Source organism: Procambarus clarkii, chromosome 4 (assembly GCF_040958095.1).
Source record: "Procambarus clarkii isolate CNS0578487 chromosome 4, FALCON_Pclarkii_2.0, whole genome shotgun sequence".
In the NCBI taxonomy this organism is placed as follows: domain Eukaryota; kingdom Metazoa; phylum Arthropoda; class Malacostraca; order Decapoda; family Cambaridae; genus Procambarus; species Procambarus clarkii.
In genome coordinates, this window is record NC_091153.1 from 20,229,016 (window position 1) to 20,245,046 (window position 16,031).

Genomic DNA, 16,031 nt, shown 5'->3' on the forward strand with positions numbered 1-16,031 from the left:
GTAGCCGCGGGCCATTTGAATCAGGCCTGGCACCCTATGGCGTATATATACGCCATGCGCACCATGGGACATGTTACTCAGGGCGTATATATACGCCATGTGCAGTTTAAGGGTTAACCCTTAACCACTGTGCTGCACGGAGTTTATTGAGAAATTCCCCCGGTGCGCATGAAATGAAGTGTTCCCAAAAAATTCTTTTTTCCTCGTAAAATGATAAATTCTTTTCCCTGAACATGTCTATGTAAAAATAAGTACCAAATTCCACTTACTTTGGCTGTAGGGACGTGGACAAGATGCTCTGTGACGTCATCAGGGCCTGGTCGCCCGTGCATGACTCGCCCAGACATGGTCGCGCGGGCCATTCAAGCACCGGGTGTTGCCACAAATATATTTTCAATTAATTGTTTCATGTATTTCCAATGCAGTTTTATTTGTTTTTTTATCGTATATGATGCATATTTGTGTCCTTTACAATATGTATACAGTAGAACGTTCATAATGTTCCATGGAACTGTGATACATGTGTCCACATTAAATGTTTATTGTTGCAATATTACCTGTTAAAAATTCACTAAAATTACAATATGTACAGTTTCACACACTATTTACACAGTAACACTGTATTACACACTCAGTACTTCGGAAGTGAGTAATAATCAATAAAGTAGCCCATGGTACACAGCGCGACTTCGCTCTCAGTGCACCACGTACAGATAAATTTTCGCTTCCTGTTTCTTCATTCTGTGTGCTTGCAAATACTGCACTCACGTACACCCTTGGCTGACCCTTGAGACTGACACTCTCCAAGAATGACTGAATTTCTTCCAGAATGGCTGAATCCTATAACAAAATACAGTATAGGGATAATTATAATGATTTAAGGGATAAAAATGAATACTTTATATAAGTAATAAAGCCCTAATCTGGTCCCTAATTGTCAAAACAACCTAAAGAGACAAAGGAAATAGAAACTGAAATCTGTGAAAAAATCTGCCCAAAAAATTAAATTTCCCAAGTTCTGCTATTTGTGACTGATTTATTTGTTGACCAATTTTGTTCTATCTCCACATAGTTAGGGACGGGTATGCACTCTTCAGGTTGCGTGCAACCTGGAGAGTGCATACCTATAGGTTATTATGTGTAACTAATATGTTACAACAAAATTAGATAATAAACATAGGAGACAAAAAAAAGAGCATAATAACATACTCATTATTATTGGTGTTATTATGTATTACTCAGCAATGCTATAAAGGCACCAGTTGCATATCCACTTTGTGGACACATCTTACTACTATTCTTCTTCTTTGTGCATTGGACAGGTGCTTGCATCTCTTTATTACTGCATAATCCCTCAGTTCCAGTTAATAGGAGCTGTTATCGTTATCAACATAACATCCTTCTTTTAAAAAAAAAAAATTCTAAAATCCTTTTCTGAAAATATTGGGATGAAACTTTCATGATGCTGAAGCCAATAAGTTGGAGATTTGTTTAACATTTAATATTATAATTTTTACATAATTTGAATATTTTTTTGCCCAGCCATAGCTGATACCTCCATTTACAGTCCAGGCAGTAGCAGTGTAAGGGTCAAGGCAAGCGCCTCCCTGGGGTTAAAGGAAATTATAACTTTCTCTTGATCTATACTCTGTAATCCCTCATACAGAATATAAAATGGTAGTTGCACATAGCTGTATATCTAAGCTTGTTACTAAAATAAAAATTAATATAAGGGTTTTAAGATTGACCAAAATGATGTGCATAATTATAGAGGCCTTATAAAAAATTTACAACCACTGTATAATTAATAGATATGAAGGTAAATAATTATATATACAAATAATAAGTATGGTATTACAGAGAATAAATCACAACAGCTTTTTTGAAACAAGTAACCTAACTTACATTTTATTTAGCATGTTGGGTGGGTTATAATAATACATATTATTGTCATTACCATTAGTATTATTTTTATATTTCTTAGTATTTCACATCTATGTATGCCACTCATTTATGTATCATCCTCACCTGTGTGTCTAATGCAGGCAGCTAGGGCCAGCATCAGCATTGGAGGTTTGAAGAGAGCCTTAGCAACCTCTTTTGGGCCAGATCGTCCTCCCAAAAGCCCTTGCTTTGATTGGCTGCCTGTCGGTGACATCGCAATACTCTTTGCAACATTGTTGTGCATCTCTGTGTCACTGTCCTCAGAGTCACTTCCTGAAGCTTTGCTGGTGGTAATGGGATTGTCTGCAAGCTGTGCGACTGACCTGACCTCAGCCTGACTGCTCCTGGGTGGCTCCTTCACCACCAAGAAGAATAAGAGGGTGGCCACAACACCCATCATTCCTGTTACGATATATGACCAGCGCCATCCCTGCACATAAAAGATTTAAATTATGAACATAAAATCTATTTTATGATCAACTGTATAAACCATAATTCTCTTCAAATATTCTCTAATTGTGTATAAAATAAATGCTTTATGTAAATAATTCACATTAACTATGTAACTCAATCACTGTACTGTATATGGATTGCAAATAATGGCTACTACTTTATTATTATTTCTTGTACACATATCAATATTGCTAATTATTATTATTACTATTTCCATTCACAGAAAGTAATCACACTAATGTGACTGCATCAATGAGAAAATCTGTAGGAGCTGTAATGAGGTGTAAGAGAGACCCTTGTGAAGTGTTTAACACTTTAACTGTGCAACGCGCCTGCAGGCCTACGTCTGGGGTGCGCTACGTGCCTCCGGGTATTTGTATTTATCACATTCTATTCAAAACTCCCGCGGCTACATGGGGTTCAAATCAGCTTTCTCAGGGCTCTTGTAAACAGACGCCATCTTTTAACAAAATTGTGGTCCACATTCTCGGGTGTGAGAGCCTCAGTAGTGAGTGAGCAACCAAAGGCTGGCGCTCACAGCATGAGCGCACAGCACTGCTGCTCAGTGTGTGACCACAGAATTGCCTAATAATATCAAAATATTTATATAACCTGTATTATTTAGCCATGAGAGTATTATAGAAGAGCCTGAGTGTGATAATGACTGGGTACAATGTTCAAATATTAGTGATTCAATGATGTTCACGATATTCACAGCACCACAGCATTATTTCATCCATCTAGGAATCTTCAAACGATTTCTTAGGTTCCTTTTCAAAATGAACTTGTGGTCAATTATTCACTTACAGGAATTAGTGACCAGGATTGTGGTTATAATTAGCGTTGTACGTAGTATTGTGGAAGGAGGAATTCTGGTGAGGAGGAAGGGAGAAAATAGAAGGAGGAATTCTGGTGAGGAGGAAGGGAGAGAATAGAATGTAGAGTGCCTCACTATGTGTGGCAGCCACTCTTGTTTTGCTCACCATACTAGCTTCGTGGTTCGCTATGGGGAACACATATGTACATGGGTATAGACAGTGTGTGTGTATATAGTGTAATAACAGCAACAGGAGTATGTTGAGAGGAGCTATTTTGGTGAGGGAGGTGATGTCGTAATCGTAGTGTCGTCTGCTGTGTGATTTCCCATGCAGTGTATGGTGGCCACTGTACTATTTGGACATAATACCGGTTTACTTGCATAGTTCTGGTAAATAAAACATGTAGATAGGTATATATAACATGTGTAAATAGTGTAATAAAAACGATAACAGTATGGTGGGAGAAGCAATGTTGGTGAGTAAATGTTGGAGTGAGGGAGGGCTGGCTGGGTGTGACAGCTCACACTCGCGGTGTTCTGAATGTGTTGATGGTGAATGTATATAGTGTGTGACAGTGTATAGTCTGTAAATAGATTGTATATATACATAAATTAGCATGATATATGGTAAATATGTGCAACATATTTGTACACAAGTGTCATGCACATAATACAGTGTCTTCGGACAGCACAGATGTTTTGCTGCCATAATATAGTGTACATGTTCATTATACATAGGATTAGCATGTAAAACCAAATAAAATGTATTTGAACTGTGCACAAAAAATGAACAAAAATATATTCACAGTAACTCGTGAGGCTCGCCCCGGGCACCCTACTGGGCTCGGGAGCGTACGTCACGGGTGAACGGGGAATGATGACATCACACGCAAACTTACGGACCCCATAGCAGCCAAAGTAAGTACAATTTCGAATTTTTTTTGTCATACCCATACTGAGGGAAGGGTTTTTGACACTTAACCCTTAACATGCTAGGGGGTATAATATCCTTTCTTCCCCACAGGCGCATGTAATTTTGAAAAAAAAAAAAAAAAATATTTTTTCTTCCTAACCTGTTAATTTGTGTTCACTGATCACGGGAAAAATAATAAAAAAAATCGTAAGTGGCATATATTGCCCGCTATAGGGTGGGGAAGTCTGGCAAATTATAGGCGCTGACTCAGCGTGCATCCCAGGCGGTCTGTTGCTCGTCAGCTGTCAGGCCGGAGTTGCCACAAAGAGATAATTACCTAATTATTTCAATGTCTCTGATTTTTCATAGTTTTTTTGCTGTAATATTATTCAATAGTGTATAGTTTGATATATTTATATAATAAAATGAGTGAATCATTGTTGTACTCAAAAATATGGTGTGCATATTGTTGATTCAATTATGTTCATCAATCAGTGAACAAATACTTTGTCGGTTATTACATTATAAGCACAGGTTATATATAAGTATCTGCGTGTTTTGTTCACTATAACGAACCACTAAGTAGCTATTATGAGTCAAAAAGTAACGAGGAGTGACCGCAGTGTACCAGCCAGCCACTTCCGCCCTCCCTCAAGTCATCTGACTCACCCACATTCTCCTCCCACAATACTGTTTTTGCTATAATTCACTATATACAGACGTTATATATAAGTATCTACATGTTTTGTTCACCATAACTGTACATCTAAGCTTGTATGGTGAGTAAAGGCACAAAGACGTAGGACCTCACACAGTCAGCTGATGGCTGCCGCCCTCAAGGCCAGACGCACTAATATTTCTCCTCCAACAATACTGTGTGGTGTTATTACGCTATATACACACATTATATATAAATATCTACCTGTTTTATTCACCATACTTGTACAAATAAACTGGTATGGTGCCCAAAGACCATCGTGGTAACCAGTAAACAACACCGTCGTCTGCACAGTGGCGTCGTGCAGACGACGCCACCACCCTCACCAAAATGGCGGCTCCAAACCTTCTCTTGCTGTTTATACCCTCTATACACACATTATATATAAGTATCTACATTTGTGTTCACCATAGCGAACCACTAAGCTGGTATGGTGAGTGCAGTCAATAAAAGGTGGCCACACACAGTCAGAAGACATCGCCACCACCCTCCCTCCCACAGCATTACTCCTCCCTCCATGGCGCACAGCGCTAAATATCACCACAATCCTGCTATTATCAGAACCCTGATCAGTTTTATCACAGTCAGGGGTCTTCTGTAATAATATCATCGCTACATAATAGCATGAACAAGTATATTTTGGCATTTTTAGGCGATGCTGTGGTCACAAGCTGAACAGCAGTGCTGTTAGCTCATGCTGCGTGCGTTAGGCTTGGTTGTTCACTCAATACTGAGGCCAATAACACCCGGGAGTTTGGCCCACGATTTTTTTTTAAAATGGCGTCTGTTTACAAGAGCCCTGATGAAGGTGTGGTGAACCCCATGTATCCGCGGGCCGTTTAAATCTCGCGTAGTACTCCAACCCGTCACATGACGTGATGCGCAGTTGACTGGAACAACGTCCAACACGTCATATGACGTAATGCGCACTTTAAGGGTTAAATGGCGCATGGCTATATACCATTTGACACCCACAGTCGCATACAAAAAAAAAACCTTTTTCTTCCTAACCTTTTAAGTCGTGTTCCTTGATCACGGGAAAAATAAAAAATAAATCAATTGTTCTTACCGGCAACGTAATTGAGCCGACAAGATGGGTGATGACGTCACAGTTTGCATGTTCGCTCATGCACGATGCGTCCCAGAGGCGTCGCACGCGGTCTTCAAGCAGCCAGAGTTGCCATGAATTTATTTTCGTGTCATTATTTACAGTCTCTAGGCCTGTATTCTTTGCAGTATTAGTCAATAATTGTGTTGCAGATAATGTTACTTCACAGTTATTGTCAATGAATGTTGCATACATCGAGTATACACATGCGCACACAAATGTTTTCTATTACGAAATTATATTATGTAATCACAATGTTCATTATTTTATATGTACACCATAGCACACACTTTGTACAGGTTTTTGCATTATTATTGCACATATAAAAATCTTGGAGTGAGTGGTAGTCATTGAAGCAGTCGACAGCACACAATGCAACTGCACACCCTTCACACCATGTTTGCACCATTTTACATTTCTGTTCTCTCCGTTTTGTTGTTTTACATACTAGGCATGCACGTTGGCCTATTGCACGCTTTCCACCTGCTGGCAAATTCTTTAGTCTTTGTTGCTGAAAGGCATTTATATGAGCGAGCCTGGGTGTTGCAGCATGCTGCAACACTGGGTTCATGATTGGTCTTCGTATGGCAGGGACGTCTTGACCAAACTTTGCTAATAACTGTGTTGAAAGTGTAAAAGCAAATGAACGGAAAATAGGTTTACGTCCATTTTCACAAGATACAAATTATAGCAGTTCAACATGCTCATGTCAACAAGATGGGAAAACACTTTTTTCGTCCATTTCAATATTTTCCACACACACTCGATAGTGCCAATCATCATGTCAGCCTTATCAATCAAACGCATGTTGATATTGTAGTCAAGAACACAATCTGGCTTATATACTGATTCTCTCGTTACACGGTGCACCTTGCCACTGTTCACTATTGTACCCTCATGAACGGTTGTCAGCAGGTTCACTTCTCTCTTGTCTTTCCACCGTACCGAGAGTATTTGATCACATTTCCGTGCCTGGCACTCACCAACTGCAAGTTCACCACCAAACACTGGCATTTCCCTTATTCATGCCTTTACTGTGCCAACCAATCCAGTTCTATTTTCAATCATGAACCTAGCTAGTAATGGACTTGTATATTAATTATCTGTGTCTAGGATGTGCCCCTTGTTCATCCATGGTGCCATCAGTGACTTCACCACACTACCAGAGGAACCATGTTCATCGTTACCGGGAATGTCTACATCGCTAGCTGAATACAGAATCATGTGTAACACGTATCCTGTTATACAGTCACACAGTACAAAGAATTTAAATACAAATCTGTTTCGTTTGGAAGGAATATACTGCTTAACCCTCAAACCGCGCATATCATATATAAATGATATCAGTGACAAAACCGAAACCGCGCACATCATTTATATATGATTTCGTGTCTAGCGCTATAATTTAAACGCCCCGCCTGGGATAGGGGCAGCTATAGTACAGCCACGACCGATAGTTGCCAGATGCCACCTAGAAAAAAAATCCAGGCCAACATTCTTGGGTGTTACATCGTCAGTATTGAGCAAGCCACCAAGGCTGGTGCACGCAGCACGAGCTCACAGCACCGCTGTTCAGCTTGGTACCACAGCATCGCCTACAAATACCATAATATAAATGATACTGCTATTATTTAGCAGTGATAGTATTACTGAAGCCCCCTGACTGTGATAAAACTGACCAGGATTCTGATAATAGCAGGATTGTGGTGATATTTAGCGCTGTGCTCCATGGAGGGAGGAGTAAGGCTGTGGGAGGGAGGGTTGTGGCGTCGTTTTCTGACTGTGTGTGGCCACCATTAATTGACTGCACTCACCATACCAGCTTAGTGGTTCGATATGGTGAACACAAATGTAGATACTTATATATAACGTGTGTATAGTGTGAGATAACAGCGAGAGGAGTAGGTTGGGAGCCGCCATTTTGGTGAGGGAGGAGCGTCGTCTGCACGACTTGGCATGTTGTTTACTGATGGCCACTATGGTCTTTGGGCACCATGCCAGCTTATTTGTTCAGGTATGGTGAATAAAACAGGTAGATACTTATATATAATGTGTGTATATAGTGTAATAACACCACAAACAATATTGTTGGGGGACAAATATTAGTGCGTCTGGCCTTGAGGGCGGCTGCCGATCAGCTGACTGTGTGAGTAGCTACGTCTTATGGCCTTTACTCACCATACAAGCTTAGATGTGCAGTTATGGTGAACAAAACATGGAAATACGTATATATAACGTCTGTGTATAGTGAATAAATACAGAAAGAGTATTGTGGGAGGTGAATGAGGGTGAGTGAGGTGGTGTTGAGGGAGGGAGTGGCAGTGAGTGGCTCGCTGGTGTTTGGCGATATCTCCTCGTTGCTTTTTGACTCACAAGACCAACTTAGTAGTTCGTTATGGTGTACAAAACATGCAAATACTTATATATAACCTGTGTATATAGTGTAACAACAGCAAAACTATTTGTTTATTGTTTTATGAACATAATAATTGAATCACTAATATGCACACTATAATTTTGAGTACAGCGATGGTTCACACATTTTATAATATAAATATACCACAATTCACTGTATGGAATAATATTACTGCAAAAAAACTAAGAAAAAATAAATCAGAGACATTGAAATAATTTGGTAATAATATATTTGTGGCAACTGCCGTCTGACAGCTCGGGCGGAGTAGACCTCGTCTTGTCTTTTTTTGCCAAACTTCCCTACCCTATTGCGGCTAAAATATGCCACCTACGATTTTTTTGTTATTTTTTCCCTGATCAGGGAACAAAAATGAACACTTCTATAAGGCGAAAGAATTTTTTTTGTTTTTTTTTGTTTTTTTGCGCCTGTGGGTGTGAATTCTATTTGGGCCCCTAGCGGTTTGAGGGTTAAATGAAACACGTCCTTTGAAAAGTACAAGGGATTTGTCAATCACCAGCTTCTGTGCAGGTACATAAAATCTCTGAATTTTCTAATCACTTCATTCATATAGTGCCTCACTCGCCAAAGTCTATCATCCTGTCCGGTCCTCATTACTTGCAAAATACAGACATCTGAGGAGTATCTGAAATCTGTCTCGGGACATATATTTCCCGAAGAAAGGTGTTGGAATAGTCAGATCTTTGCTCCAGTAATCTGTGATAGCGTGTTTGACACAGTGTTTCATCAACATACATATCGCTAGAAACATACATTTCACCGACATTGGTTTTCCAACGTTGCAATCATGAAAATTCTGTTATCTCCCTTCTAATGAGATGAGCCGCATGAAGGTTCGTTTGGTGTACAATATATTCCATGAGCGGCTCATCATAGAATACTGTAAAATAATCACATTCACTCATATCTTCTCCATTATCAGAGAAAAGCTCTGTAATCCCAATGTCTTTATTGTCAAAGGCAGGAATTCGGGGAATAAAACCAGCACCATCACTCCACACTAGTACACCTGGTGTCCTGTGAGATGCAGGGAACGCAACAGGGGCACTACGGCGAGGAAGCGATGCACTCTGTGGACCAGGAGCTGAAGCCCGTCTACGCACAGTATGGCCGCTACGTGTACGTGAGGTAGAAGCACGTGAACATGAGGCTCTTGGTGCCTCATGTTGTTCCATGAGGTGACGCTTGGCTGGGCGGGACGCTGCTGACACGACAAAATCTCGTCCAGTAACACCACTGGTACTGGCACCAGGTTCGGTAACACTATGTTCTGATTCCACTTCACTAAAACCAGAAAAAGAGTCACCTTCCTCTAACTCTTCACCGAAAATATCCTCAGACTCTAAATAAGCACAGGAACTATGTGGTCGAGGGTGAATTGGAGTAGACACTGGGCGAGGTGGCATGGGTGAGCGTATAGGCCTCACCATGGGAGGGGGCTGTATCTCATTTTCATTGTCCGTGCTATCATCATCGGTCAATTGTGTGTAATCTTTATCAGTATCAGAGTCATCAAAGTCACTTTCCTCACCATCAGAAAATAATTCACTGATTACTTGATCTTGGGTGTGTGATTGCGTGGGGCGTGCCCGAGAAGCGTTCGGCCGTGCACTCGACATTTTGGCTGCTGGGTAACTGAAGCCTCCCACGTGATAGTAGCGTGAGCTGGATTTTTTTCAAAATGGCGGCTGTTAATTATAGCCCCTGGGCAGCGTATGGAGATCCCCTATACCTCGCGGGCCTTTCAAATCTTGCGCGGTACTCCAAAGCATCATATGATGCGATGCGCAATTTACTGCAAGTCGGTCAAAGCATCATATGATGCGATGCGCAACTAAAGGGTTAAAAAAAAAATCAAGAGAATCTATTTCCTGCGCCCTGGGGGGGGGGGGGTGTCATATTTGGAGGCGGCGCAGTTAAAGGGTTAATCCAGGTGAAAAACAAGGAAACAGCAGTGTTAACCCTTAACATGCTCGGGGTCTAATATCCTATCATCCCCACAGGCGCATGTCATTTTGAAAAAAAAAAATTTTTTTTTTTTTTTTTTTGCTAATCTGTTGTGTTCACTGATCACGGGAAAAATAAAAAAAAATTCTATTGTACTTACTTTTGTTGCAATAGAGCCGGAAAGGTCAGCGATGACGTCACAATCTGCATGTTCGCTCATGCAGTACACGCCCCAGAGGCGTTGCGCATGGTCCTCAAACAGCCAGAGTTGACACAAATATATTTTCACGCTATTTATTTACAATGTCTAGGCACATTTTATCCAATTTTTTTCACTAATTGTGTTTCATATAATGTTTGAACATATTTTGTATCAATAATTGTTGCATATTTGAGTATACACAGGCGCACACAAATGTTTTCAATTACGGCAATATAATATGTTATTACAGTCTATTATATTGTATGTTCTGCTTATATTTTTATATATTTACACACACGCACACGCTATCTGCTTATATGTTTACATATTTACACACTCGCACACGCTATACACACTTTGAAGCACACTTAGAAGTTTTCTAGACTGTGGTAGTCATTGAAGCAGTCGACAACGCATAATGGGATACCACACGTTTCACACCATGTTTGGACAATCTTCCGTTTCTGGTCTCTACGTGTCGTTGTTTTACACACCAAGCAATCACGTTGGGCTATTGCACGCTTCCTAGCTGGTGGCAAATACTTGAGTCTGTGTGCTAGGAAGCCTTCAGTGTGAGCGAGGTGTGGAGTACCAGCATGCTGCAACAGTGGGTTTATGATGGGCTGTTGAATCCCTGGGACATCTTTTGCAAACTTTCCTAATAACTGTATTACAGCATCAAATACAAAGTCACGGAAAGTGGGCTTACATCCAGTTCTCACAAGGTACATGTTGAAACAGTTCAGCATGCTCATGTCCACAAGATGGAAGAACACTTTTTTCGTCCACCTACATGTCTTCCGCACACACTCTGCAGTGCCAATCATCATGTCTGATTTATCAATCAACCGCATGTTGATATTATAGTCTAAAACACAGTCTGGCTTATATAGTGGTGCGTTTGTTTTATGGTTCACTTTCCCACTGTTCACCATTGTTCCATCATGAATTGTTGTCAACAAGTTCACCTCTCTTTTGTCTTTCCACCAAACTGACAGAATGTTATCACTTTTCCTTCTCTGACACTCACCAACTGCAATGTCGTTGTCAAACACAGGCATTTCCCTTCGTTGTGGCTTTAATGTACCAACCAATCCGGTTCTATTTTCTAGCAAGAACCGAGCTAGCAAGGGACTTGTATAGTAATTATCCGTGTATAAAATGTGTCCCTTGTTCATCCACGGAGCCATGATGGTCTTCACTACACTCCCCGAGAATCCATGTTCGTCGTTACCGGGAATGTCTACATCACTAGCCGAGTACAGAATCATGTGTAACACGTATCCTGTCTCACAATCACAAAGAACAAAAAATTTCAGGCCAAATCGGTTTCGTTTTGAGGGAATGTACTGCTTGAATGGAACATGTCCCTTGAAAAGTACGAGAGATTCATCAACCACCAGCTTCTGTGCTGGTACGTAAAAATCTCTGAATTTTCCAATAACATCGTTCATGTAGTACCTCACTCGCCACAGTTTATCATCAGCTGTTCGGTCCTGAACACTTCCAAAATGTAGACACCTGAGGAGTATTTGAAACCTGTCTCGTGACATATATTTCCCGAATAAAGGTGTTGGTATTGTATGGTGCTTGCTCCAATAGTCACTTATTGCATGTTTGTGACAGTGCTTCATCAACAAACAGAGTGCCAAAAACACATACATTTCCGCAACTGTGGGTTGGTATTTTTCCAACGCTGCAGTCGTGAAGATTCTGTGATTTCCCTCTCAATCAGGTAAGCAGCATGCAGGTTCGTTTGGTGTACAATGTATTCCATGAGTGGTTCATCATAGAATGCTGTAAAATATTCCATCTCAGCCATGTCCTCACCTTGATTAGGGAAAAGGTTTGTAATCCCTACATCTTTATCATCAAAGTGAGGAATATTAGGAATAAAATCGTCACTATCACTCCACTCAAGTACACCAGGCGTCCTGCGAGATGCAGAGGAAAGACGGCGAGGAAGCGATGCATACCGGCGACCAGGAGCTGAATACCGTCTGCGAGAAGCACGGCGGCTACGTGCACGTGAGGTGGGTGCACGTAAGGTGGGTGCAGGTGAGGTGGGTGCACGTGAGGTGGATGTATGTGAGGTGGATGCACATGAGGTGGATGCACGTGAGGTGGATGCACATGAACACAAGGGTCTTGGTCCCTCATGTGGTGCCATGCGGTGGCGCTTGGCTGGGCGAGATGCTGCTGACGCGACAATTTCTCGCCCAGTTACACCACTGGTACCAGCCACAGGCTCAATAAAACTATGATCTGAGTCACTAAACCCAGAAAAGGAGTCACCTCACTCTGACTCGTCACCCTCAAACAGATAATATCCACAGGAACTGTGTGTTGGAAATTTCCAACCCTAATACACTACTATTGTATTATAATAAATCATTATTATTATATACTAACTACAGTAGTCACCAAATTTACTAACAGTAGTGTCAACATAAACTAACCATTATATCTGCGTATTAATGCTAGAATTCTTACGAAATAGAGCACTAACATTGCGTCAGATAATGTCTAGTTAAACACATTTATTGCCAATGTGTTAGAGAATTGAATGTGGTTCTCTAAAATCATCAGTATTCCGTGTGATAATTATTTACGGGTAACATAACTCCCAAATAATTCTAAATTGAGAGTTTTTAGTTACAATTGTTATCAAGTAATAGTTTTTCTGTCACGCGTGAATGCCATGGAGAAAACTAAAATCTTCTCCATTTCTCGTTTAACACCATAAGACGAGAAAGCAATAATATTTCAATCCCTAGAATCACAACCCAGTCCTTACTAAAGTATTTCAACCACAATTGCGCGAAATAATTTCTGTGGCGAATGCGAGACGCGGGTTGGGGGGATGGCGGAGATGCCATTGTAGAGCCAGATTGTGCAGCCAGCGGGCTTAGAGAACGGAAGGTCTTGGCGTCAGAGTGACGAGACATGTGGCGTTGGGGAGTTATCAGCAAGAATGACACTGATACCCAACTAATAACGAATAATTATTCTTCCACGTGCTCCATAGTGGTCGGCCAATCAATAACACGTCGAGAATCAAGCCAAAACCCACAAACACGTGTACAACGCCGTGGAAGTCTGGGACTGGCAGACGCGATATCGGCAGACTTCAGTAGTTACTGCGCTCATGTTAAGTATAGTTTCTTTGTTGATGCATCATTAGAGATTGTATATTTCGTGAGTAGTCTGTCGTTATATAGTGAGACGACCTCAAATCCAACGTTAGTACCGCATTAATATTTATTTTCTGTTTTCATGAATATTGAGATCAAAGTAGCCTAGTTCAATGCTACGCAATATCCTTTAAATTGCAGCTCGTATGTGAGGAGTCAACGAGTCGTTAACAGCATTCGTGTTATTCACCTCTAATGGCTTCTATGTGGAGATCCTGAGATCACGAGGACGAAGCACGAACGATGTCATAGAAATCGTCTTAAAGCTAAGACTTTTTGTACACATTTAATTCTTCCATTTTTTATTATACAAATTCGCTAGATTATCATATCAAATATTCTTACCATATGATTATTGGAAATTGATGTGTTTACTTAGATGATTGCTCCTTAATTTAATAATCATTAATATTCACTAATTTGAATTTACCTATTGATTCTATAACATTTTAGGTCATAATATTATTTACTCAACAATGAACTGGTGACGAACCACACTAGTTCCTAGACATATATGAAGTTCTAGCAATACCCCCCCCCCCAATGTAGGTGTTTGAGGCTCTGACTTTAGTTAATTAATCATACAGTCCATTATTTATTTAAGTGATTATTCTTTCTAATACTTGTCCATAGACACTGGTTCTTCCGTGTGTTTTCTAATGATCACTTTTTATTAGTTTCCCTCTTTTCTCAAAAGTGGGTGGTCCTTCGTTATTAAATTAAATAAGTAAGTAATTAAATAATTGAGTCAAGCCCCAGATATCCCACACTGTGAGGTCGTGGTAGAATTGGGGTAGAAACTGGCCGAGGAGGCATGGGTGAGTGTAGAGGCCTCGCCATGGCATGGCGAGCATTGTCACTCTCACTGATGCTACTATCACCCGACAATTGTATATAATTCTCATCGTTGTCTGAATCATCAAACACACTTTCTTCACCTTCAGAGAATAATTCGTGGGCTATTTGCTCTGGGGTGAGTGATTGAGTGGTGCGTGCCCGTGAGGTGTTTGACCGTGCGCTCGCCATGGTGACTCTCGCTAAACTGAGGCATCCCACGCCTTCGGTTCGTGAGCGGGAATTTTTTTCAAAATGGCCGCTGTTTACTATAACCCCTGGGCAGCGTATGGGAACCCCAGCTACACCGCGGGACATTCAAATCGTGCGCGGTACCCATATACGTCATATGACGTGAAGCGCAGTTGACTGGTATAACGCCTAACACATCATATGACGTGATGCGCACTTTAAGGGTTAAATGTGAAAAAACAGTCTGGATCTCTTGCATTTGGAATCCCCGCCAGTACAATAGTCAATTCTGCACATGCGCAGAGCATCATCATAGCAGGAAAGCGTTATCCCCAGAACAGTGTAAACAGCAAAGAAAATACATGTTTAAAAAGTATATTTAGTGCTGGAAAATATTATGAACAACAGTGTTAAATGTTGAAAAACAGCATGGAACTTTAGAAGACATATAAATGAAGTATTGGGCGATACAAATGTGTATGAAACATTATTGACCTTGCAGTTGGACACAGATGTGCTAGCTGTCTCATTCTCTTGGTTTTGGGCAGGGATGGAGAACAGTCCTGCCGTTGCTTGTGTGACATGTGACGCCCTTCCTACAATATCAATAAGTGCATTTGTACCTGATACGTACTATACGGTGCTCAGTCCCTATGTTAGTTTGGGATAAGCAGTTTTAAAACTAAGATTATGTATGGAATCCTGCAAATAGGTGGTGTTTTGCGTTGCTTTGATTCATTCACTCAGCTTTCTGTGACACGTGGTCTTACTGCATCAACTTTGTACCCCATTTGTGAAGTGTTTAACCCTCAAACCGCTAGGGGCCCAAATGGAATTAACCCCCACAGGCGCAAAAAAAAAAAAAAAAAAAAATCTTTTGTCGTATTGAAGTGTTCATTTTTGTTCCCCGATTACGGAAAAATAACAAAAAAATCGTAGGAGGCATATTTTAGCCGCAATAGGGTAGGGAAGTCTGGCAAAAAAGGGGCATTGGCAGAGCCTTTTGGGGGGCATTGGCAGAACCAGACGAAGTCTACTCCGCCCGAGCTGTCTGACGGCAGTTGCCACATATATATTATTACCAAATTATTTCAATGTCTCTGATTGATTTTTCTTATTTTTTTTGCAGTAATATTATTCCATAATTGTAGTATATTACGCAAAGCGTTTCGGGCAGGAAAAACATTAATGACTAAAACTTAATACTAATTGAGTATAAAGAATAAAATGTGTTGAGAAAAAATAAAAATAAAGATAAAAAAGGGGGAAACATGG

At 40.7% G+C, this 16,031-nt stretch overlaps 1 protein-coding gene across 3 annotated transcripts in view; it reads right to left on the reverse strand.

The window, feature by feature from the left end:
• Positions 1-16,031, reverse strand: part of LOC123751029 (hexuronate transporter) — a 330,789-nt gene that overhangs the window by 55,792 nt on the left and 258,966 nt on the right. For all 3 annotated transcript variants that reach the window (XM_045733135.2, XM_045733143.2, XM_069333199.1), the window contains exon 7: positions 2,029-2,374. In XM_045733135.2, the coding sequence (XP_045589091.1) occupies positions 2,029-2,374 (346 nt within the window). The remainder of the gene's footprint in view (positions 1-2,028; positions 2,375-16,031) is intronic.